The 24,853-nt window shown below is 42.4% G+C and overlaps 1 protein-coding gene and 1 long non-coding RNA gene across 2 annotated transcripts in view; one reads left to right on the forward strand and one right to left on the reverse strand.

Annotated features, from left to right (window-relative positions):
• slc12a2l (solute carrier family 12 member 2-like) overlaps window positions 1–24,853 on the forward strand; it is a 62,530-nt gene that overhangs the window by 33,456 nt on the left and 4,221 nt on the right. The window contains exons 11-25 of the mRNA XM_088336675.1: window positions 2,279–2,386; window positions 5,394–5,517; window positions 5,586–5,687; window positions 5,750–5,905; window positions 5,989–6,088; window positions 12,619–12,730; window positions 12,814–12,954; window positions 13,030–13,136; window positions 13,208–13,287; window positions 16,566–16,703; window positions 17,712–17,825; window positions 19,121–19,232; window positions 19,302–19,388; window positions 23,450–23,585; window positions 23,650–23,717. Of these exons, the coding sequence (XP_088192801.1) occupies window positions 2,279–2,386; window positions 5,394–5,517; window positions 5,586–5,687; window positions 5,750–5,905; window positions 5,989–6,088; window positions 12,619–12,730; window positions 12,814–12,954; window positions 13,030–13,136; window positions 13,208–13,287; window positions 16,566–16,703; window positions 17,712–17,825; window positions 19,121–19,232; window positions 19,302–19,388; window positions 23,450–23,585; window positions 23,650–23,717 (1,685 nt within the window). The remainder of the gene's footprint in view (window positions 1–2,278; window positions 2,387–5,393; window positions 5,518–5,585; window positions 5,688–5,749; window positions 5,906–5,988; window positions 6,089–12,618; window positions 12,731–12,813; window positions 12,955–13,029; window positions 13,137–13,207; window positions 13,288–16,565; window positions 16,704–17,711; window positions 17,826–19,120; window positions 19,233–19,301; window positions 19,389–23,449; window positions 23,586–23,649; window positions 23,718–24,853) is intronic.
• On the reverse strand, window positions 19,301–20,995 carry LOC148366219 (uncharacterized). The gene is made up of 3 exons (XR_015850558.1): window positions 20,909–20,995; window positions 20,701–20,796; window positions 19,301–19,423 (listed from the first exon to the last, which is right to left on the reverse strand). It is a non-coding gene; the product is annotated as an uncharacterized LOC148366219 (long non-coding RNA).

A 24,853-nucleotide genomic window follows, 5' to 3' on the forward strand; every position in this document is an offset into this window, starting at 1 on the left:
CCACAAGTTTATTGAGAGAAAGAGGATCCGGTGCTCGCTGGATGCGGGAAGCAAGCTGCTCACAAAATTGCAAATGCGGAAGTAGACCTTCCGGAGCAGGAGATGGTGGTGCCGAAGACGGAAAAAACAGGTCGATTGCCGGGACAGGAGCGCAAAAATGTGGTCGGGATCAAAAACGGGTCGTAAGCCTGGACAGGAGAGCAAACGTGGTCGGGGTCAAAAAAAACAGGTCGTAGCCGGAGACAAATCAGGAACGGACGGGAGGAAAAACGGGTGCAAAAAGCTGGACCGACGGGAGTCAGGGTCAAAATGCTTGCCTTGTGGAAACAGAGGTTCGCTGACGGACTGACAACAGGCGAGTGAAAGGACTGAGATTAAAAAGGACGGGGAACCAATCAGGTAGCCCGCAGCGGATGGCGCCAAACGAACGGGCACAGGTGAAACTAATTAGGCATCATGACAAACCAGGGGATTTATCTGATCGGCAGTTTTAAATTGAGTGTTTTACAGTACGCGAATCCGGTAAAAACACCTATAACCTTTGAAAGTGGAACAACTGTTTTCTTGACTTGTTTGCAGGGTTGGGGAGGGTTACTTTAACTTGATTACTTTCAATTACTTTTGGATTACCGTATTTTCCGCACTATAAGGCGCACGTAAAAGACTTTATTTTTTTCAAAAACTGACCATGCGCCTTATAATACAGTGCGCCTTATATATGGATCAATATTAAGTCGCAAAATCTTGCAATTAAAGCAAGCAGCCGCCGACTCGATTTCCCCCCGAAGGCGAAGTCGTCCCCGGTGTATGCTGGGATTTATATACCGGCGTTTCATTGGCTAACCAATGTGTCAATCATCATTTGAATCAGTCACTATTGTAAGTTATTCGGAGGTAAAGGGGGCGGATCCTTTTCATCATTTACAGGCTCGCATAGGCTAAAGGGGCAAAACAAAGCCTGCAATTGGCTGAAAAAGATGAATGTGAATAGCAAGTTTGGTTGGCATAGAGCAAACATGTTTTACCATTCTGTATTTGTAAATATTTTACTCTCCTGGATTTACTACACTCACGGATATAAGAGGACCATGGTTGCACATTATTATTGAACGCATCGACTTCGGTGAGCTACTCTGGCTATATGTTTTCCCAGTATCTTGTTTCAGAGTGATTTCGATGTTTCTGTGATGGGGCTTTTTTAGAATTAAACCCAATTCCAAGTCTTTATTGTCATATGCACAGTAAAGTTGCAAGCGAAAAAGAAAATAGAAACTAAGGAATGGTTGGCATTCCTTGAATCCCAAGACTTTAACCTTCCGAATGATATTTGGACCGATGCATTTGAGTGACATCGTACGGACACCGCATCCGCACGTGTCTACAACACGTATTTGCTTATTTGCAAGCTTTGGGAATGTTAAGGGGGTAATAAGTTGGACTGAACTATCTGACTGTTTTGTCCACGTTCCCATTGTAGCGCCTTATAATCCGGTGCGCCTTATGTATGGAAGATATAGGACCAAAAACCATTTTTTGGGGGTGCGCCCTAAAACCCGGTGCGCCCTATAGTGCGGAAAATACGGTACTCCAATACCAAATATGCTAATAAAAGACAAAATAAACTAAATATGAATACAATTACTAAATTTTGTGCAGGCTTGGGGAGTAACGGAAAATTTTTATGTTAGTTTTGCCGGAGATCAAAGAGCCAGGAGAGAAAGCTTACCACGTGTTGTGAGTCATCGTTTTATTCATATTTAGTTTGTGGCAGCACGGCGGCGCAGTGGTTAGCGCTTGTGCGGCACAGTTCATGTCATGGGAACCTGTCGTGGGTTCAAATCCAGCTCCAGACTTCCTGTGCGGAGTTTGTATGTTCTCCCCGTGCTTGCATGGGTTTCCTCCGGGCACTCCGGTTTCCTCCCACGTTCCAAAAACATGCATTTCAGGTGAATTGGCCGGTCCAAATTGTCCCTAGGTGTGAATGAGCGAATGAGTTGTCTGTCCCTGTGTGCCCTGCGATTGGCTGGCAACCAGTTCAGGGTGTCCCCTGCCCACTGCCCGGAGATGGCTGGGATGGGCTCCAGCCTCCCCCGCGACCCTAATGAGGATAAGCGGTACGGCTGATGAGATGAGATGAGTTTCGTTTGTCTTTTATGAGCATATTTGGTATTGGAGTCATCCAAAAGTCATTGAAAGTAATCCAGTTAAAGTAACCCTACCCAACCCTGCTGTTTTGGGTTGGAAAATTTGATTCTAAGTCCTAAAACCTACCTTGCAGGCAATGAGTTTGGCGTCGGCATTTGGGCCTCTCATCACGGCGGGAATCTTCTCGGCCACTCTTTCTTCCGCTTTAGCCTCCTTGGTCAGCGCCCCAAAAGTCTTTCAGGTAAAAAAAAATATATATACACTTTTTAAATCATCTAAACTCAACAAGTGTTTAAAAGTGTAGCAACGTTCAACATTGATACCTTTGATACCTTTAAAGCAGGGGTCGGCAACCTGTGACACACGTGCCAGCAGTGGCACGCGAGCACACGTCAAAATAATAATGATTTTTATTTTTCATGCGCATTTTTAGGTGAAATTTAGACATTTTCAGTTGCGCGCAGTGTTATTTAGAGGCTTTACGGTAGCACCCTTGCTCCTCTGCTTCGTGTGTCTGCGCCACGCCTCGCAAAAGGAGGAAAGAGCCGCGTTTTAACCCAGCTGCAGAAACACCGGCGCGATAAATGAACGAATCACGACAGCTCCTCCAGCGACACAATCTTGTTCTTTTCAGCCAGCGTGGATGGATGACTGAGGCTTTGTGCAAAAAATGACCGTGCTGTTTGTGCATTATGCTTCGAGAGTTTTGTACCTCGCACGTCAAGTGTTAAACGTCGTTACGAGACGAAACACGAACGTGAATTCAAGGACGAGTCTGGAAAGGCGGAGACATTAAAATAGATAGATGGATAGATAAATAGATAGATAATTTATTCATCTCCGCAGGAAAATTCACACTTCCAGCAGTCTCCCTTGTTGTTTATTAACAGATTAACATGATGCCCTCGGGGTGCTTGTTGTTGTTTAGCGGAGTGGGTGACGTCACACGCTAGTCCAAAAGTCCGACATCCTTGCGGCAGATGGAAATCTTTGTGCCCAGGGATACACCACCTCGTGTTAGCGAGTCCACCTCCTCTCCGATTCCCGCAGGCTTTCGTGCCTCTGTCTAACGGCGCTGAAGCCGGTTAGCTCCGGATAGCTCCGGTCCGGGTAGCTCCGGGTGGCTACACGTTAGCGCCCGGGATGCTAAACGTGAGCGCTGTGTCCAGGTACGGCAAACAAACACATACCCTGAAAACCTTTGTCACTGCTAAAAACTCACCATTGAAGCAAGCTATCACATTGCTCACTGCATGGCAAAGCACGGAAATCCCTTCACTGATGGCGAATATATTAAAGGTGTGTGTGTGTGTGTTTCAAGTTTTGATAGTTTCTTAACTAAGATTTTATTGATGAATGGTAAGTTAGCTATGCATATCACTTGTTTTTTGATTGTAGTCCATTGTTGATAAAGAATGGTTGAAGTCATGGATGTCTATAGGCCTTTCCACATGTTGCTCACGTTCATTTTTTAGTTTGTTAATGAACAAGAAGAGTGGAGGATAAAATTGGTCAGTTATAGGATTTCTATGTATATCCATGTTGTATATTTGGACTGGTGTAAAATGACAGCTCTGTTGGATATAAAAAAATTGTTGTGCGAGTCATTAATCTTGGTGCGGCACACTGATTTACAAGGACATTTAAAAACGGTACTCCACACCGAAAAGGTTGCTGACCCCTGCTTTAAAGAATTAACTTCCCAATAAAATATTTCCTGTAAAAATCTATTATTCCTGCAATTTGTAGTTCCTCGTTGTTAAAGGGCCACTGGGTTTAGATTTAAGAGGGTATTCAATACTGCAAGTACAGATACTTTAACACTGGAGAACCCAAGAACCCTATTCTTCTTTGCAAATTCCTGACCCGTAGTCAAGACCAGAACGGAGACAGGACCCACTTGCGTACGTTTCTCTCAGTTTTATTGGGAAGAAGGGAAAGGATTGCACACACGATCCGGTGATCGCTGGTGGCGGGAAGCAGGTCGCTCTGAACGCGGAAGTGGCACTTCCGTGGCGAGCGATGGCGGTGTCGGAAAAATCCGGTTAGTAGCCGGGACAGGAGAGCAAAAAACATGGTCGGGATCAGCAACGAGTCGAAAGCCAGGAGAGGAGTGTAGACATGGTCAAGATCAAAAAACAGGTTGAAGCCAGGAAACAGACGGGAGCCAAAACAGGAGTGAGTCAGGGTTGAAAAGCTTCGCTAGAGTAAACTGAGGTTCGCAGACGGATTGACAACAAGTGACAGATAGACGAGGGTTTAAAAAGGGACCGGGAGCCAATCGGAGTCCGAGGCAGGTGACAGGTGAGGCATATCGGTAATCGTGGTATCAATACCAGAGATTGGAGACTGGAGTCTGATATCAAACAGGACGAGATAAACGGGAACAATATCTGATACTGGAGATTATAGCAAGGTATCAGACAGTACGAGACAGACGGCATCGATACCAAACACTGGAGAATGGAGCAAGATACCGGACAGGAGGAGACAGACAGGGTCGATAACGGACACTGGAGCAAGATACCGGACAGGACGAGACAGACGGGATCGATACCAGACACTGGAGACTGGAGTCCGATATCAAACAGGACGAGATAGGCGGGAACGATACCAGACACTGGAGACCGATATCAAACAGGACGAGATAGACGGGAACGATACCCGATACTGGAGATTATAGCAAGGTATCAGACAGGAAGAGACAGACAGCAACTCAAAGTGTTTCTTGGTGAATGATTATTCCTTGCAAGCATTCCGAATCGAATGCATAGTATATATACAGCCTTAATTCAAAAGACAACAAAAAAAATCCAATTACAATCCCAAAATAAATACAGTCACAAAATTAGCCACGCAGACACTCGCAGTTGTTTCTGGTCAATCTTGTCGTATCAAACTATTGCAGGCATTAAAAACCAAATCCAGAGTGTCTACTTAATTCCCTGAGGAAAAACACAGTCAGTTCTTGGGGTTTCTCTGTCTTCCTTGCAGTCGAAAAGCTTTCCTAGAGTAAACTGAAGTCCGCAGACGGACTGACAACAGGTGACAGATAGACGAGGGTTTAAAAAGGGACCGGGAGCGAATCGGAGTCCGAGGCAGGTGACAGGTGAAGCATATCGGTAATCATGACACTCGTGGGTTCTCCAGGGTTAGAAATAGTCTGTACCGACCCAAAAACCAATACCTGGTACCAGTACTCACAATTGTGTATGTTTTTGTATATGTCTGCATTGTTGTGTGCTTAGGCTCTGTGCAAAGACAACATCTATCCAGGCCTGGGCGTCTTCGCCAAAGGTTACGGCAAGAACAACGAGCCTTTGCGCGGCTACGTGCTAACCTTCTGCATCGGCCTGGCCTTCATCCTCATCGGTAGCCGATCGACACATTCCTCTGCATATTATCGTTACCCTGTTCGTTTTTTGTCCCCCCCCCTCTAGCTGAGTTGAACATCATCGCTCCGATCATCTCCAACTTTTTTCTGGCCTCCTACGCTCTCATCAACTTCTCCGTTTTTCACGCCTCGCTGGCCAACTCTCCCGGTAAGCTTGACAATCTCGCTCGCGGATAGCCAATTCTTGATGGATACTGATTGTCGCCACAGGATGGCGTCCCAGCTTCAAGTATTACAATATGTGGGTTTCCCTGGCGGGGGCCATTTTGTGCTGCGTGGTGATGTTTGTGATTAACTGGTGGGCAGCGCTGGTCACGTTGCTCATCGTGTTGGCGCTTTACATCTACGTCAGCTACAAGAAGCCAGGTGACCCTCCGGCGTTGTCGACTTTGCACAATTCCAGCCTTATTTCGCTTATATCTTTACTCCATCGTGTCCAAATGCGATAGACGTCAACTGGGGATCGTCCACTCAGGCTCTTATCTACAACCAGGCTCTTACACAATGCCTAAATTTGACTGGTGTGGAGGACCATGTCAAGAACTTCAGGTGAACTTAAATTGGGGCAGACAGACGATCCCAGAGCACATTAACATACCTGTCAAGCTGTACGTTTTTGCCGTACAAAGTACGTTTATTATGCATTTTAAGACGTGTACGACGTACAAGAAAATCTGTACGGAAAAACGCAAATTTGTCAATTATGGGTACCATCCGGTATACGCCGACTATCACGAAACGGCAAATCGATCAAGTCAAACGAGTTCGCCGCGGAAGCCTCTATCTCGGTATCGTTTTTTTCGTTGCAAACGAAGCGAGCGGTTTGATGCTACTGTGCGCATGCGTCTGCCGCCTGGGGATTTCCCATCATGCATCATTCCGTGTTAGTTGTGTAGTGAAATGAAGTCCGTCTCTTTTTAGAGAACCGGCTTTTTTGGCTCAACTCATTAAAAAGCTCTCAAACGGCTCACTTGCTTTGAGGCATTATATTACGAATTATTATGTTGTATAAAAGAGTTAAGAAAAAAATGAAGTATGAAAGGAGAAAATAAAAAAGACAGGTTTGTGGTTATTCCTTTAATCAGTATATTACCAACAATAATTTAATGCAGAAAATGAATTCATAATTTAATAATATTATTCTACTTAATTCTATTTGCATGTATTTTTTCCTTCTACAGTAAACGTCCAAGCGACTTCATTTTTGAACTTTTTTATAATAAACCTCATTCCTGTCGAGCAACTCAGGATCTCACAACAAAAAGTTAATTAACAATATATATGACATAACGAAACACGTGTACAATATAACATAATAAACTACATAAAAATATGGTGTAAGATTATTTTGTATTTTGTAAGGGAAAATACGACAGTTTGTAAGGGAATAGAGCCGTGGAGGTTGACAGGTATGCATTAATGGTTGATGATGTATGTCTAACAACTCTTTTTTTCCAGACAACCGAATACAAATGATCTTTGGCATATCTAAACCTATGAAAACAACACAGATTGATTCCAAAATTCTTGTGGCACACATGCAGGGCAGAGTCCAGAATGATCCAAACACCTAGATCCTTGAAGCTCTGAATGAACTCTCAATGAATTCATGTTTCCATGTTTGTAGAGCCACAAGCACACCACAAAGAGACACATGTCCAAGAACCTGGCCAGAGATCTAGAATATTCATATACCGCATACGAGATGAATTTGTTCCCTGATTGAGCTCATGTCTAGTCAATGAAGACCTCCCAAAGCGCTTTACAATTTGCTTCACACTTACCCATTCACACACACTCATGTAACCGCGGTGTACCTGTCCCACCAAAGATCCACATTCACGCTGGACTGGATGATGAGGTTTTTATTACAGTTTCTGCAGATGAAATGAGTCACAACATTAGCTTCTCTGCTGGCTTTGATCTCTTTGATCTCGTTGGCAGCTGGCCCTGTAGACTGCCCAAAGCATATCAAAGAGCTTTCTTTTCAATTTACATAAAATACATTTTAGAATAATATCACAATACATCTTTACATCCATTTTAACAAGATACTTTTAACAAGAGATCGTATAGTGGTTTTTTTAACGTTTACAATGAATTCAACATATTTTCTATAGTCTGAATTCTAACCAACATCATCCTTTTTATATATATGAGAAAATATTTCACAATTTACCTGCAGATGAAATGAGTCACTACATTAGCTTCTCTGCTGGCTTTGATCTCTATAAGGGGAATTAACATTTTAGCACAACAGAAACAAAACGAAAATAAACCCAAACAGCTTGACAACATCAATCACATTACTGTGCATGTTGGAGCACCAAAAGATGTGTCTTACCGTTGGCAGCTGGCTCTGTAGACTACCAAACAAAACCCTGCCTTCCGGTCACATGTCAAAAGCCAAAACAAACCTTACCCCATACCAGCAGGTGGCACTGTTGGATTCATCATTGCAGGACACTTACCAAAAACTATACACATATCTCAGCAGGAATTTCAATAAAACAAAAGTTATTATTACACCTGTTACACTCACACACCAATAGGGAGTCATCCATGCAAAGCGCCTACCTGCTTATTAGGGGCATTCGGAATTCAGTGTCTTGCCCAAGGACACTTCGACATAACACGGAGGAGCCGGGAATCGAACCTGCGACCTCATGATCCCAAGATGAGCGCTCTACCTCCTGAGCTCATGGCACCCTAAAACGCTATATAAATCCAGACCATTTACCATTTTTATACTTAGTATGTCAAACAATTTTTCCCACATTAAATAACTAAAATCCAATTAATCTGTTCCAGGCCTCTTCAAATCATCTATGGTAACCCCAAATCGCTATAAAACACATCTTCCTGATCACTAAAATCACATTCGAATAATATTTAAAATACAGTAATAACATAAATAAGATTATATCAAGGAAATAAAAGGTGAGTTGATTATGAGCAATTGCCATTGAGCAGGTCAGTGGTAGCTAACGGGCAGTTTTGGGCTCATTACTTTAACGAAAAAGTATCAGAGTTAGTAACTGAGTTCCTCTATAGTCAAAGTAACTAGTTACCATGGAAAGTAACTATATGTCAAGTCAAGTCAAGTCATTTTTATTTGTATAGCCCTAAATCACGAAGAGTCTCAAAGGGCTTCACAGATTATTGCACTATATTACACAGACTATTTTTCAGCCGACGAGAAGAGTAGGTTATTCATATGCTATGGAGTAGAAGTGAGTTTTAAGTTTAGATTTAAACATTTCCACTGAGGTTGCAGATCGGATCTCAGGGGGAAGAGCATTCCACAGCACCGGTGCCCGCATGGAGAACGCTCTCGAACCAGCGGAACACTTCTTTGCTCTTGGGATCACCAGAAGACCGGCAGTCTCAGATCGTAGGCTTCGGACCGGGACATAGGGGGATACCAGATCTGAAAGATAAGAGGGAGCAAGTCCATGTATGATTTTGTATAATACTAAGAGAACCTTGAAATCACATCTAAGGCTAACTGGGAGCCAATGCAGGTTAGCCAAAATCGGTGTGATGTGATCGTACTTTTTTGTCCTTGTTAAAAGCGGCATTTTGTCCCAGCTGAAGAGACTTGATTCTAGACTTCGGGAGACCAGAGAGTAGTGCATTACAGTCATCGAGACGGGAGGTAACAAACGCATGAATTATAATTTCCGCATCCGACTGAGACAGTATTGAACGGATTTTAGCAATGTTACGAAGATGGAAGAAAGCGGTTCTAGTCATTTTCTTTACATGCGTTTCAAAGGATAGATCAGGGTCAAATATGACACCTGAATTTTTAACTGAGTCACTCTGTGTGATGTGACATTTGTCAATGTTCACAGCAGTTTTTGAGAATAAGTCACGGCATTTAGATGGACCAATGACTAACATTTCGGTCTCAAAAGATTTGAAATGTTCTGAGTATTCTAGTCAGTTGAAGAGAGAACAGACATATAGTTCTGTTTTAGAAGCTTGTTTCAATAGTGCAGTGGTTAGAACATCCATCTATCATGCAAAAAGTCCTCGGTTCGAGACCGGATGGAAACATATGTTGCCCTGGATAGGGATGGGTGCCAAGACGCTGTACTTGCCCAATACACATCACAGGAAATGGTGCCCGTATGACCTTAGTGGGATCCAACCAATCAATATTTATTGCACCTCACTAGCAACAGATGTAGCCTACACTTAAAGTGACACAAAAAGAAACGGTAAAAAATATAATAAAATAACAATCAGCAGTAAACAAAATAAACTGAGTTTAATCTATCTCCAATGGTCCATTGTAGGGATGGGGATTCCGACTCTTTTTAGAGAACCAGCTTTTTCGGCTTGGTTCACTAAAAAACGCAGGCTCTTTGGGTCCTAAACATGTATGGACAGCACGGCGGCGCAGTGGTTAGCGCTTGTGCGGCACAGTTCATGTCATGGGAACCTGTCGTGGGTTCAAATCCAGCTCCAGACTTCCTGTGCGGAGTTTGTATGTTCTCCCCGTGCCTCCGGGCACTCCGGTTTCCTCCCACGTTCCAAAAACATGCATTTCAGGTGAATTGGCCGGTCCAAATTGTCCCTAGGTGTGAATGAGCGAATGAGTTGTCTGTCCCCGTGTGCCCTGCGATTGGCTGGCAACCAGTTCAGGGTGTCCCCTGCCCACTGCCCGGAGATAGCTGGGATGGGCTCCAGCCCCCCCGCGACCCTAATGAGGATAAGCGGTACGGCTAATGAGATGAGATGAGATTAACATGTATTATTATGAATGATTTGAAAATGGGAAAAAATAAAGGAAAATGAACACTTAAACGTTAAGACTAAAAAACCCAGGAAATATAAAATAATCTATTTATAAATCTACAAAAAAATAAAATAAAATACATAACAGTTCAAACCTTTTTTTATACTCAGCAAATTAAAAGTCAACAGCACAGATTCTCTGAAAAAAAATGGATTTTGATCAATCTGCAGAGAAAAATAGCATCAGAAAGGGAACCGGCTCTCGATGGGTGGGTCGCCGACTCCCACTTTCGCGAACGACATGAATCAATTGCAGGCTTGGGTAGGGTTACTTTAACTGGATTACTTTCAATTACTTTTGGATTACTCCAATATCAAATATGCTAATAAAAGACAAAAGAAACTAAATATGAATAAAATGACTCCATTTTGTGCAGGCTTGGGGAGTAACGGAATACACGGAACGGCAAAAATGATGTTGGCAAGCTGTTTGGATTTATTTTCATTTCGTTTCTGTCGCATTTTATGTTAGTTTTGCCGGAGATCAAAGCCAGGAGAGAAAGCTTACCATGTGTTGTGAGTCATCATTTTATTCATATTTAGTTTCTTTTGTCTTTTATTAGCATATTTGGTATTGGAGTAATCCAAAAGTAATTGAAAGTAATCAAGTTCAAGTAACCCTATCCAACCCTGATCAATTGCCACATTTACCAACACCCCTTTTCTTTCGGCACATTAGTAAATGCTGTATTCGTGATCGCTATCTAACTCTATAGTAGTCGCTATTTCGTATGGTGACATGATCCCAAAATACGTGACGCAACACCAAGTAGTCCCACGCTTTTGATCGTCAGTTAAGGTAACAGCGATGTAACGGCGGAAAATGTAATTAGATTACTCCGTTACTGAAAAAATAACTGCGTTATTCCCAAGACTGGAAAACGAGATGTAGGTATGGTGGTGAGAGAGTCGGGGAGCACAAGAGACTGTTTGTCACAAAACGGGAAGCAGGAAGTAGGAACTCATTTGCGTAGATGTCCTCACACTTTAATTGAGAAAGAAAAGTTGTCCAATTACGTCTTTTATACGTTTATCAATCTTATATTCTTTTATTGTGAAGTCGTGCTCATGTGTGTTCCTTTTCCTGTTTGTGTCAACAAAACCACACCTGACCGGAAGTCCCCAGTTCTGTCGGAGACACGTTTTTGGCAACATGCCATCCCGACGGGGCTGGCTCATCCTCGAGGGAGATTTTAAAACTTAATATCTGTTTTTACTCGAGTAATACTGCCACCAAAGAGTTTATATAATGTTTAACTTTAACACGGTGCCAGCTGGGCACCATGGCAACCGTCCAGAACCTGACACTGTTGTCAACACAAGATCGCAGGATCAGGTCTGTATAGCGGGAAATGCATGTGCTAACTGTAACAATTTGATGCTGGCAATGAGTGGTCATTTGCACTTTGCCCTCTAGTGTTAGCGTCTAGAAATTATTTTTTTTCTTTCTTATGTTGGACCATATACATCTTGTATCTCGACTTTCTCTTAACTAGATTTGCTCATATGTTGCGGACCACTGTACAGTGGAACCTCGGTTCTCGACCATAATCCGTTCCAGAACCCTGTTCGAAACCCGATTTGGTGGATCACCGAAAATCGTTTGAATCCGTTCCAACACCGTAAATGTTTACCATGACCGTAAACATGAAGCTAACCCAGGCTAATCGTACGTTCGCGTTAGCGTAATCTTTCGTACGTGTAAAATGAACGTGTAAAAATAAAAAAATCAGGTCGTTTACACGTCATTTAGCACCCGGGGTCTCCACAACAAGTGGTGAGCGGTTAAAGGATAAAGAAAAGATTTATGAATAGGATTTTTTACTTTTGTGGTGGTCTGCAGAAGCCATGCTCTATTCCCTCGAAAGAAGGGAAACTCGCACATCTTTCTTATATTTTGCTATTATTTCTTCCTTAAATGCAATAGTTGTACGCACTACTCTTCTTTTGTCACCTGTAGCAACTTTGCTGCTTGCACCGACCTTCTTCTGAGGCATAATTAGGGGTTAAAACACTCCGTTCACCGATATTCAAAACGAAAGCAAAAAGGAGTGCGCGTGACAACAGTTCTTCAAGAGGGGTGGGGGCAATCTACACCCGTACGCCGCTCAGCATCGCCCCCTAGCGTACCGGCGTTCGAACTCCGATTTTTCGAACGAAAAGCGACACAAGAATTTCTCAAAATTTTTGGTCGAGAACCGATTTGTTCGAACTGAGAGGCGTTCGAAAACCGAGGTTCCACTGTATCTGAGAGTTGACGTTTGTGCCGACAGGCCTCAGTGTCTGGTCCTCACTGGTTATCCAAACTCTCGACCCGCTTTGCTGCAACTGGTCCATTCTTTCACCAAAAACGTGGGCTTGATGGTGTGCGGACACGTCAGGATCGTACGTAACGGATAAAACGCTTTCCGTGTAGCATGAAATCGGTAAAGAAGAAAAACTGGTACCTGACCATTATTGTACCACAGGTGAGCCGGAGACCCAACATGAAAGAGGTGTCCCAGGAACACGCACGGTGTCAACGCTGGCTACAGAAGAAACACCTCAAAGCTTTCTACGCTCCCGTCTTTTCAGATACGCTCAGGCACGGCGTGCACTTCCTCCTACAGGTGTCGGGAAACACTTTCTGCTGGTTTTTCTATTGATTGTGTCGATTGAGTGACTGTTGGTATCTCCCGGTCCAGTCGGTGGGCCTGGGCCGGCTCAAACCCAATACTCTTGTGCTGGGATTCAAGAACAACTGGATGGAGGGTCCTATGAATGATGTGGAGGCCTACATCAACATCATCCAGTAGGGAATGTCTCCATTTTCATCGACTTAGTCTTCTTAACTCATACGTTTTTGTGGGTGTGTTTCACTAGCGACGCCTTTGATCTACAGTTCGGTATGGTGATCTTGAGGCTTTCCGAGGGTCTGGACGTCTCTCATATCCAAGGACAAGGTAATTGGCATTGATAACTTTGTTGGTAATCACGTGAGTGGGACCTTGCTATTCTTTGGAACGGATCTCTGCCCAATTTCAGACTATCAAACACATTAAAACCTGCAGATCTAGAGCATGGGTGGTCAACAATGTTCCCTGTGATTTTCCAGGGGTCTGAGCGTTCACACAAAGTCGGTTAGCAGCGCTTGAAACAACAGTGAGCAACCATAATCCCAAGTGTGGCAAGATAATGAATTATCAAACATGTCCAAAACTTGACATCAAGTTACATTTTGCAGAGTTTCCGGCAATGCAAAAACATGTTTCACTTTTGAATGAATTGCTTAATGTATTATTGCAAAGGTTGTACGGCCTACAAACGTTATTTGTTTTCACAATTCTTTCACAAGATTTCCAAATTTTTTTTTCCTGGTATCTTTTGTCGCATAATACTAACATTTTTGGGGGCTTATTGAGTCGGTTGCACGATACACAACTGTATTTAATCACGTTTTTTAGTGGAAGTACACTGTTGGCAACAAGATTGACTTGGGTATAATTGGAAATTATTTGAATGCGACACAAACTTTTTCTTCTTTTTCCCTGTTTTTTTTTCTATTTTTTTAATTGCTTTTAAAAAAATCTCATTGTGTTTATTTTTTCCTAGTTGTTACTTTTTTCCATTTGTTCTCTATTTACTTTTTTTTCCTTTGTTTCTTTCTTTTCTTTTTTTTCTGTCTTTTTTCTGAATTTTTCCTTCTTTTTTCTCTTCCTTCCTTTTCTTTTTTGCAGCTTTTCACTACCTTTTCATTTTGGTATCTTTTTCTTTTTTTTTTCTATTTCCCCCCTTCCTTTAAGTCATTTTGTGCATAATTTTACATAATATTTGGTCGTGTGGGGATTGAAGAAGCAAAAACAACTTGAAGATCCGTTTGGGACCCGAAAGAGCCGGTTCTTTTTAGTGAGCCGAGCCGAAGAAGCCGGTTCTCGAAAAACTCTACTGACTTTACTCAACTTCGTTCTACTTCGGCATTGCCATCAAAATACCGGGTTTCGAACACAGCGTCAGGGAAACCCGTGTATTTTTACCTTCATGCACTGTAACTTCGACTTAAATCGCTTTCTAATTAGCAATTTTGAGCCCTCATTTTTGTACGCTGGCTAGATTTTCTTGCGCGCGGAAAAGCTCTGGGCAGTGCGCAATTGCGCACACACGCAGCTTAGAGGGAACATTGATCTCTGCCCAATTTCAGACTATCAAACACATTAAAACCAGCAGATCTAGAGCACGGGTGGCCAACCAGGTCCTCGAGAGCAGCATGTCCTGCATGTTTTGGAGGTGTCTCTTTTCCAACTCAGCTGATGCAAATTTTTAGCTTGTTAGCAAGCAGTATGGGAGCTTGATAATGATCAATGTGATTGGTATCACCCGTTTTGGAACAGAGAAACAAGGACAGGGTTGGCTATCCCTGATCTAGAGTGTTTTTTTTTTGGTATTATTGTAGCCATGTATAAATCATCAGTCCAGCCCAGATCCGTTATTCTCCAGGCATCACCAGCTGATACCATAGAAATGATAAACTGATCTAAAAATGTCCTTATAGTGTTAGAACCAAAACAGGAGGACCCAGTCTGGCGTGGAACAACAGGAAGCCAGAGGCCGACGAGATCGATACCAGTTACACGAGCAGATACCGGACAAATGGGGTCGATACCGGACAGGACGGGACAGACAGGATTGATATCAGATACAGGAGACTGGAGACAGATATCAGAGCGGATGCGACAGACGGGATCGATACCACACACTGGAGACTAGAGTTCAATATCAAACAGGACAAGATAGACGGGGACGATACCCGATACTGGAGATTGTAGCAAGGTATTAGACAGGGTGAGACAGACGGGATCAATACCAGACATTGGAGACTGGAGTCTGATATCAAACAGGACGACATAGATGGGAACAATATCTGATACTGGAGATTATAGCAAGGTATTAGACAGGGCGAGACAGACGGGATCAATACCAGACATTGGAGACTGGAGTCTGATATCAAACAGGACGACATTGACGGGAACAATATCTGATACTGGAGATTGTAGCAAGGTATTAGACAGGGCGAGACAGACGGGATCAATACCAGACATTGGAGACTGGAGTCTGATATCAAACAGGACGACATTGACGGGAACAATATCTGATACTGGAGATTATAGCAAGGTATCAGACAGGACGAGTCAGACGGCATCGATACCAAACACTGGAGAATGGAGCAAGATACTGGACAGGAGGAGACAAACAGGGTCGATAACGGACACTGGAGCAAGATACCGGACAGGACGAGACAGACGGGATCGATACCAGACACTGGAGACTGGAGTCCGATATCAAACAGGACGAGATAGGCGGGAAGGATACCAGACACTGGAGACCGATATCAAACAGGACGAGATAGACGGGAACGATACCCGATACTGGAGATTATAGCAAGGTATCAGACAGGACGAGTCAGACGGCATCGATACCAAACACTGGAGAATGGAGCAAGATACCGGACAGGAGGAGACAGACAGGGTCCATAACGGACACTGGAGCAAGATACTGGACAGGACGAGACAGACGGGATCGATACCAGACACTGGAGACTGTAGTCCGATATCAAACAGGACGAGATAGGCGGGAACAATATCTGATACTGGAGATTATAGCAAGGTATCAGACAGGACGAGTCAGACGGCATCGATACCAAACACTGGAGAATGGAGCAAGATACTGGACAGGAGGAGACAAACAGGGTCGATAACGGACACTGGAGCAAGATACCGGACAGGACGAGACAGACGGGATCGATAGCAGACACTGGAGACTGGAGTCCGATATCAAACAGGACGAGATAGGCGGGAACGATACAAGACACTGGAGACCGATATCAAACAGGACGAGATAGACGGGAACGATACCCGATACTGGAGATTATAGCAAGGTGTCAGACAGGAAGAGACAGACAGCAGCTCAAAGTGTTTCTTGGTGAATGATTATTCCTTGCAAGCATTCCGAATCGAATGCATAGTATATATACAGCCTTAATTCAAAAGACAACAAAAAAAAAATCCAATTATAATCCCAAAATAAATACAGTCACAAAATTAGCCACGCAGAAACTCCCAGTTGTTTCTGATCCGTCTTGTCGTATCAAACTATTGCAGGCATTAAAAAACAAATCCAGAGTGTCTACTTAATTCCCTGAGGAAAAGCACAGTCAGTTCTTAGGGTTTCTCTGTCTTCCTTGCAGACGATCTGTCCTGCTCCCAGGACAAGCCCCCAATGACTAAGGACACCCCGGTGACTGTCACACTGACCAAAGACTCGGATTCTGACTCCAGTCCTTCAAAGATCGCGAGCAACCAGAACAGCCCTCTCATTATAAGAGGTGACCAATCTAATAATACTTTGATTTGTGATGGGGTTTTTTTTTCATGGAACACACATACAGTGGAACCTCGGTTCTCGACCATAATCCGTTCCAGAACCCTGTTCGAAAACCGATTTGTTCGATCACCGAAATCATTTTTCCCATTGAAAATAATGAAAATCGTTTTAATCCGTTCCAACACCCTGAATGTTTACCTTGAATGTTTAACGTGAAGCTAACTCAGGCTAATCATACGTCCGCGTTATCGTAATATTCCGTACGAAAGATTACGCTAACATGAACGTGTCAAAATAAAAAAATCAGGTCGTTTACAAGTCATCTAGCACCCGGGTCTCCACAACAAGTGGTGAGCGGTTCATTGGAAAGGGGGCTACGTTCCAACACCCTGAATGTTGGGCTCCGTTCCAACACCCACATAAAGCTAACCCAGGCTAATCGTACGTTCGCGTTATCGTAATCTTCCGTACGAAAGATTACGCTAACATGAACGTGTAAAAATTTTAAAAGAAGGATAAAGAAAAGAATTACGAATAGGTTTTTTTACCTTTGTGGTGGTCAGCAGAAGGCGCCGGTGGACCACCGTTGCTTGCTTATAGCACTCACTCCCTTAACCACATCACTCGATTTCACAGCCTCCTTCTTCTTTAGTATCGTACTGATCGTAGATTTAGCCATGCTGTATTCCCTAGCAAGACCAGACACTCGCACACCTCCTTCATATTTTGCTATTATTTCTTCCTTAAATGCAATAGTTGTACGCACTACTCTTCTTTTTTCACCTGTAGCAACTTTGCTGCTTGCACTGACTTTCTTCGAAGGCATAATAAGGGGCTAAAACACCCGTACGCCGCTCAGCATGGCACCCTAGCGTACGCACTCACGCATTACCAGCGTTCGAAAACTGAGGTTCCACTGTATTATATAACTTTAGGGAAAGACTGAGTTATGATTGTTGTTCCTTAGTAAAGCAAACCGGTGAATCCATGGATTGTTTCGCTTTTGTAGATGGCAAAGCAGCTTTGAGTACAAGTGATCAGCGCCTCCTCGAGTCCAGTCAGCAATTCAAAAAGAAACAAGGGAAAGGAACCGTCGACGTCTGGTGGCTCTTTGACGACGGAGGTTGATTTGATCTCTTTACGTTTTGAGGACATTTTGTAAGATTTTCATAAGGTTAATGTGAGCTTTGAGAGGAAAAATTCATTCGGTTAATGATTCATATCCATGTTATTATTAATCTAATGAGTTAAAGTATGCTTTATAGTCATTGATAACCAAGGTTCCCTGTAATTTTCCTCACGGGTCTGAGCGTTCACACAAAGTCGGTGAGCAACGCTTGAAACAACGGTGAGCAACGGCAATCCCAAGTGTGGCAACTAAATCATTATCATTATGTCCAAAACTTGACATCAAGTTACATTTTGCTGAGTTTCCGGCAATGCAAAATGATTTTTCTCTTTTGAATGAATTGACTCATGTACGATTGCAAAGGTTGTACGGCCTACATATGTTGTTTGTTTTACAATTCTTTCACAAGATATCCATTTCTTTTTATTTCCTGATGTATTTTGTCGCATATTATTAACATTCATGGGGGCTTATTTAGTCGCTTGTAAGATACAGAACTATACTTAATCACATTTTTAATGGAAGTACAATGTTGGCAACAAGATTCACTTGATACAATTGGAAATGATTTGAATGCAACACAAACTTTTTCTTCTTTTTTCCGTGTTTTTTTCTACTTTTTTTTAAATTCCTTTAAAAAAAAAATCTCATAGTGTTTATTTTTTCTGAGCTGTTACTTTTTTCTTTTTGTTCTCTATTTTCTTTTTTCATACTATTCTTTCTTTTCTTTTTTTATGGATTTTTTCTAAATTTTTCCTTCTTTTTTCACTTCCTTTTGTTTCTTTTTTTTCTTAAGTTTTCACTACTTTTTCATTTTGGTATTTTTTTCTGTTTTTGTTCTATTCCCCCCTTCCTTTAAGTCATTTTGTGCATAATTTAACATAATATTTGGTCATGTTGGGATGAAAGAAGCAAAAACAACCTGAAGAGCCGTTTAGTGAGCCGAGCCAAAGAAGCCGGTTCTCGACAAACTCTACTAACTTTACTCAACTTCGTTCTCCTTCGACTCGACTTCAAAATACCGCATTTAGGACACATCGTCAGGGGAACCTGTGTATTTTTACCTTAATGCAATGTAACTTTGACTTGAGTCGCTTCTTAATAAGTAATTTTGAGCCCTCATTTTTGTGAGCTGGCTCGATTTTCTTGTGCGCTGAGAATGTGCGACCAGTGCGCCATTGCGCACGCGTGCAGCTTAGAGGGAACACTGTTAACTATTTCGCTCTTGCAGAAATTCACTCACAACAATTGCGCTGGCGTTTAAATTGCATTATTGGTCTGTTTTGTAGGGTTGACGCTGCTGCTTCCCTACCTACTAACCAACCGGAACAAATGGGCCGACTGCCGCATTCGAGTGTTCATCGGAGGAAAAATCAACCGCATCGACCATGATAGACGCATGTCAGACACACACACCAAATAACTCATAGAAGAAGTAACACACCGACTGAAGTGCATGTTTATTTCTAGGATGGCGACACTGCTCAGCAGATTCCGCATCGACTTCTCCGACATCAATGTTCTTGGAGATATCAACACCAAGCCCAAGAAACACAAGTAACCTCCAATGCGGTCACAGTCGTTTACTGTGCCTAGCAAAATATATTTTTGTCATTTTTCACATTATTGGTCCCATTTTGGGCTTCAAACTTAAAGCTAAAAAACCGAAAGTATTTTCTATGAATCAACAACACAAGAGACACCAATTGAGAAGTGGAACCAAATTTCAACATATTATCTTTAAAAAAAAAAGCTAAAGTACCGTATTTTCCGCACTATAAGGCGCACCGGGTTATAGGGCGCACCCCCAAAAAATAGTTTTTGGTCCCATTTTTGACATAAAATAAGACGCACCGGATTATAAGGCGCTACAATGGGAACGTCGACAAAACAGTCAGATAGTTCAGTCCAACTGATTACCCCCTTAACATTCCCAAAGCTTGCAAAGACGCAAATACGTGTCGAGAACACGTGCGGATGCGGTGTCCGTACGATGTCACTCAAATGCATCGTTCCAAATATCATCCGGAAGGTTAAAGTCTCGGGATTCAAGAAATGCCAACTATTCCTTAGTTTCTATTTTCTTTTTCGCTCGCAACTTTACTCTGCATATGACAATAAACACTTGGAATTGAGTTTAATTCACTCAACTCATCACAGCAACATCAAGATCGTTCTAAAACAAGATACCGGGAAAATATAAAGCCGCATAGCTCACCCAAGTTCTCTTGCAGCCATCACGTTCAATAATGATACGTAACCATGGTCTTCTTACAACCGTGAGAGTAGTAAATCCAGGAGAGTAAAATATTTACAAATACAGAATAGTAAAAAATGTTTTCTCTATGCAACCCAACGTGTGATTCACATTCATCTTTTTCGGCCAATTGCAGGCTTTGTTTCGCCCCTTTAGCCTATACGAGCCTGTAAATGATAAAAAGGATCCGCCCCCTTTACCTCCGAATAACTTTAGCCAATAGTGACCGATTCAAATGATGATTGACACATTGGTTAGGAAATGAAACGCCGGTATATAAATCCCAGCATACACCGCGGACGACTTCGCCTTCGGGGAAAATTTAGTCGGCGGCTGCTTGCCTTAGTTGCAAGACTTTGCGACTTAATATTGATCCATATATAAGGCGCACTGTATTATAAGGTGCATGGTCAGCTTTTGAAAAAAATAAAGTCTTTTAGGTGCGCCTTATAGTGCGGAAAATACGGTAGGTGTGGCAAAAATATTGGCCCCTTGTACTCCCAGCTCAGCCAACTGACTCCAGAAGTTTCCTGATGTTTCTGAATGATCTAATGTCGACAAAAAAGACTAAGAATGACAAAAAGAATGCATTAAGTCTTAGTTTGAATGCACCTTCTTGGCGGTGGGTTCAGAGGTCTGAAAGCAGACACTGGAGAGCATGCAGCATTATGAGGACCGAAGAACACACCAGGCAGTTCCGGGATAAAGCTATGGAAAAGGTCAAAAGCAGGAATGAGATTTTGCAACATTTACATATCTCCCGGAGCACTGTGCAAAAAAATATTAAAATGAAGAGAGCATAAAACCACTGCAAACCTACCAAGACTTGACCCAATCAAGGTGAAAACTAATCAGAGATGCAACCAAGAGACACCATTATCACATTGGATGACCCGCAGGCACACCTATTTTTGGAGGAACAGAAATATGTTACGCAAAATATGGAAAAACTTCATTTGTAACTTGATTTACATAGAATCCAAATACAATGATATAATTGATAATAATATTGTAATGTAAAGTTCATACTCACGTAAAAAAACTATTTGGAGCTAGATAGCTAGCCAAAATAGTAAAAATAGATAAAATGTTAGCTCGGTAGCATGCAAAAACTGTAAAAAGCTAGGTAGATAGCTTGCTAAATAGCTAAAAATGTACGAAGATAGCTAGCTACAAAGCTAAAATAGTAGCCAGATAGCTAGACAAGAGAAACCATTATCACATTGGATGACCCGCAGGCACACACAGCTGAGATGGGACAATCTGTGTTTACGACAACTATTAGTTGTATTCTGAATAAAGCTGCCCTTTATGGAGAAGTGGCAAGAAGAAAGCCTTTTCTGAAACACAACCATAAACATTTTGAAGAAGTCACATTGGAGACACAAATAACACGTGGAACAAGGTGGTCTGTTCAGATGAAACCCAAATGGAACTTTTAGGTAGAATGCAAAGCGTTCCGTTTGATGTAAGAGTCACACTGCACATTAGCTTGAAAATACCGTTCCTACTGTCAAACATGGTGTTGGCAACATCATGCTCTGGGGTTGCTCTTCTTTGGCAGTAATTGGGAAGATCATTACAGTTGATGTGAAGATGGAAGAAGCAAAAAAAAAGGGCGATTCCAGCAGAAAATCTGTTGGCGTCTGCAAAAGACCTAAGAATGGGGCGCAGGCTCGCCTTTTCAACAGAACAACAACCCAAAACTTGAACTGTTTTCTAAAGAGAACTGGGCAAATATTTCTCTTGCAAGATGTGCAAAACTTATAGACATACCCAAAAATACTTGTAGCTGTGAACACAGCAAAAGGAGTTTATACGAAATATTAACGCAGGGGTGGGGAACCTATGGCTCGGGAGCCATATACGGCTCTTTTCATGAGTACCCATGGCTCCGAAATAAAATTTAACTATTACACATCTCTTTGTGGCGTTGAAATTCAAGTGATTTCATCCCGATTTTGGTCCATATAAAGCCGAAGCAACTTAATGCAGAAGTTTGATAAGAAACCATTTAAACTGATAAATAAAAACGCTGGCTTTGATTGGGTGAGCAGTACAGGTGGGCGGATCCCTGCACACAGCGCAAGGCACTTCCTTCTCTCTCTCTCGCTCAGTGCAGTCCACACCCAAAGTGAATATGACGATATGCTTATCGTTTGCAGTCATTTGTGACATTTTTACAAAAGAACTTTGCTTGCACATTGTTTTGAAACCGTTATTAAGGACAAATTTCATGGAAAAAAATGTCCTCAACACTCTTAACTGAAGGTGGAAGACAAATTATTTACATTGATTTGGGACACAGGATATTGCCATTATTATCATTTCATACATTTGATTAAATCATCAACAGTGAAATCAAATGTGCTGAAGAATTAGCTTTTGTCTAGAGAGCGTGTTTGGCAGTTTTTTCAATTTTCTCTGAAAATATATGATGCGGCTCTCTCAATTTTTTTTATAAACATTTTTTGCTTTTATGGGTCAAAAAGGTTCCTGACCCCTGTATTAACTTAGGGGGCCAATAAATTTGCAACGCCTACTTTACAATTTTCTATTTATTAGCACATTATCAAACGTTGGATACGTTCCTTTTTTTGATTTTGTCTCACGTCGTTGATTCTTAGGAAATCTGTTGAGTTATTCTATCCATTAGTTTCAATGTCAATGTGTCAAAAGGTTCCTGGGTGGCCAATACTTTACTATGACCCATTAAAACAGGGGGGTCAAACTCATTTTGACTGGGGGGCCACACGAGAGAACAAACATTCTGTCGGGGGCCGGACTAGTACATTAAAGAGAAAGAAAAAGAGATATAAAGAAATAAGAGAAAGAGGGAGGGAAAGGGAGAGAGGGCAGGAGAAAGAAAGAAAAAGAGAGAGAGGGAGAGAGCGTGAGAAACAAAAGATAAAAAGTTGTGAGAGAGTGGGAAATAAAGGGAGAGGAAGAAAGAAATCCAAAGAGAAATAGAAAGACAGAAGGAGGGAAAAGAGAAAAGAAAGCACAAAAGGTAGGAAGAGAGAAAGAGAAAAGAGAGAAAAGGAAAAAAGGAAGTTGGAGCAAAAGAGGTTAAAAAGACACAGTAAGAGAAAGAGACAGAGAGTAGGAGAAAAGGGGTGGAAAAGAGAGAGAGAGAGAAATAAATACAAGTACAGTGTCTTTGTTCGAGGCACCTGGCTTTGGCAACATCAAGTTGACATATTTCAACCTGCAGCTCGTTTTTCTCTTGCGCTTCTCTGAGTATTGTCTCGCGGGCCGGATTCAATCCCTTAACGGGCCTGATCTGGCCCGCGGGCCGCCTGTTTGACACCTGTGCTCTAAAACGTCCGAAGAAACCCCTTTTTTGTGCATGCTCCTTTAGTAAGTTGTGGTTCAAAGCCCTGGTGGAGTCATACAGATTGAAAGAGGAAGAAATGGACCAGGAAGCGGCCGAACGCCTCAAGGCGGAACAGCCCTGGAGGATCACCGACAATGAGCTCGAGCTTTACAAGGCCAAGGTGACGGCGGAACGTCAGCGCCACGTGCCGTGTCATTTTTTAACTATTTGACTTCTTTGTTCAGACCAACCGTCAGATCCGACTCAACGAGCTCCTCAAAGAACACTCCAGCGACGCCAAGCTCATCGTCATGTAAGACAAGGAGTCTTTGTGAATTGACTCCAAACAATATCCCGGAGAAGCTAATCCATCCAAAAGCATCCATTCTCTTGACTACCGTAAAATCCGGACTATAGAGCGCACCTGATTATAAGCCGCACGCACCACATTTTGCGGTCATTATTGGTTTTGTCCTTACACAAGCCGCACCTGTATATAAGCCGCACGCGCCAACTTTTAAACATGTAACACAGTCACAAGTTCATCCCAAACCTGACTTTAAGTGCCGCGATTGTAACTGCAAATATATTACACAATCCATCCACCACAATCGGCAACATGAACGGAAAATGATACCGGTAGTTCGAATTTAATGCAAACCTTTAAAGTCCAGGTCCCGTTGAAAGTAATCCAATGAAAAAAATGTATATTTCCAAAGTTAAGGGTGGGAAAAATATACATCCACTATTGTCCGCTGCAACAACAAAGAGATTTAACTCAGCTTTACCCCACTTCCCGTCAGCCCGCGTTTGCTCCGCCCCTTCTTTTTGATTCGCTCGTAGAAAACACATCACAATAAGTCTCTATAATAAATACATTACAAAAATATACAGTTGCAAATACATATTATGCATGGTTACACATATTTACAAAGAAAGACGGTACACCGAGAGTTTTCAAAGCTTTAGTAATAATAATATAACTTTCATCCCAAACCGTGCCTGTGAAAGGTACCAACACGCTACTCGTAACACGCATAAAGCGTAGCTGTTAAAAAAAGACGTACCGCAATTGCAAAATTCACGGTAGACCGTCCGCGTCTTTCTTTTCATAACTGTCGCCATCAAGGGCGCCTTCCTCATAATCGGAACGAACCTCTGTCCTCTATCATACGGACAATTTGAACATAAACTAAGAGGATGCAGTCTACCTCGGCGCACAATTCCACCAGTCTAAATTTTACCGTTTGTACTCGAGTGCCGCTGGTGGCCGTTAGAAAAATTACATAAATTGGCCGCTTCACTGAATAAGCCGCAAGGCTGAACAATTGGGAAAAAAGTAGCGGCTTATAGTCCGGAATTTACGGTAATCATCTAATAAATGAACCATTTTTCACACACTCCATGTACTTATAAGGCAAGGGTAGGCATACTACAACCCGTGGGAAA

This window comes from Urocampus carinirostris, chromosome 5, assembly GCF_059441175.1.
Source record: "Urocampus carinirostris isolate Australia breed hairy pipefish chromosome 5, RoL_Ucar_1.0, whole genome shotgun sequence".
In the NCBI taxonomy this organism is placed as follows: Eukaryota; Metazoa; Chordata; class Actinopteri; order Syngnathiformes; family Syngnathidae; genus Urocampus; species Urocampus carinirostris.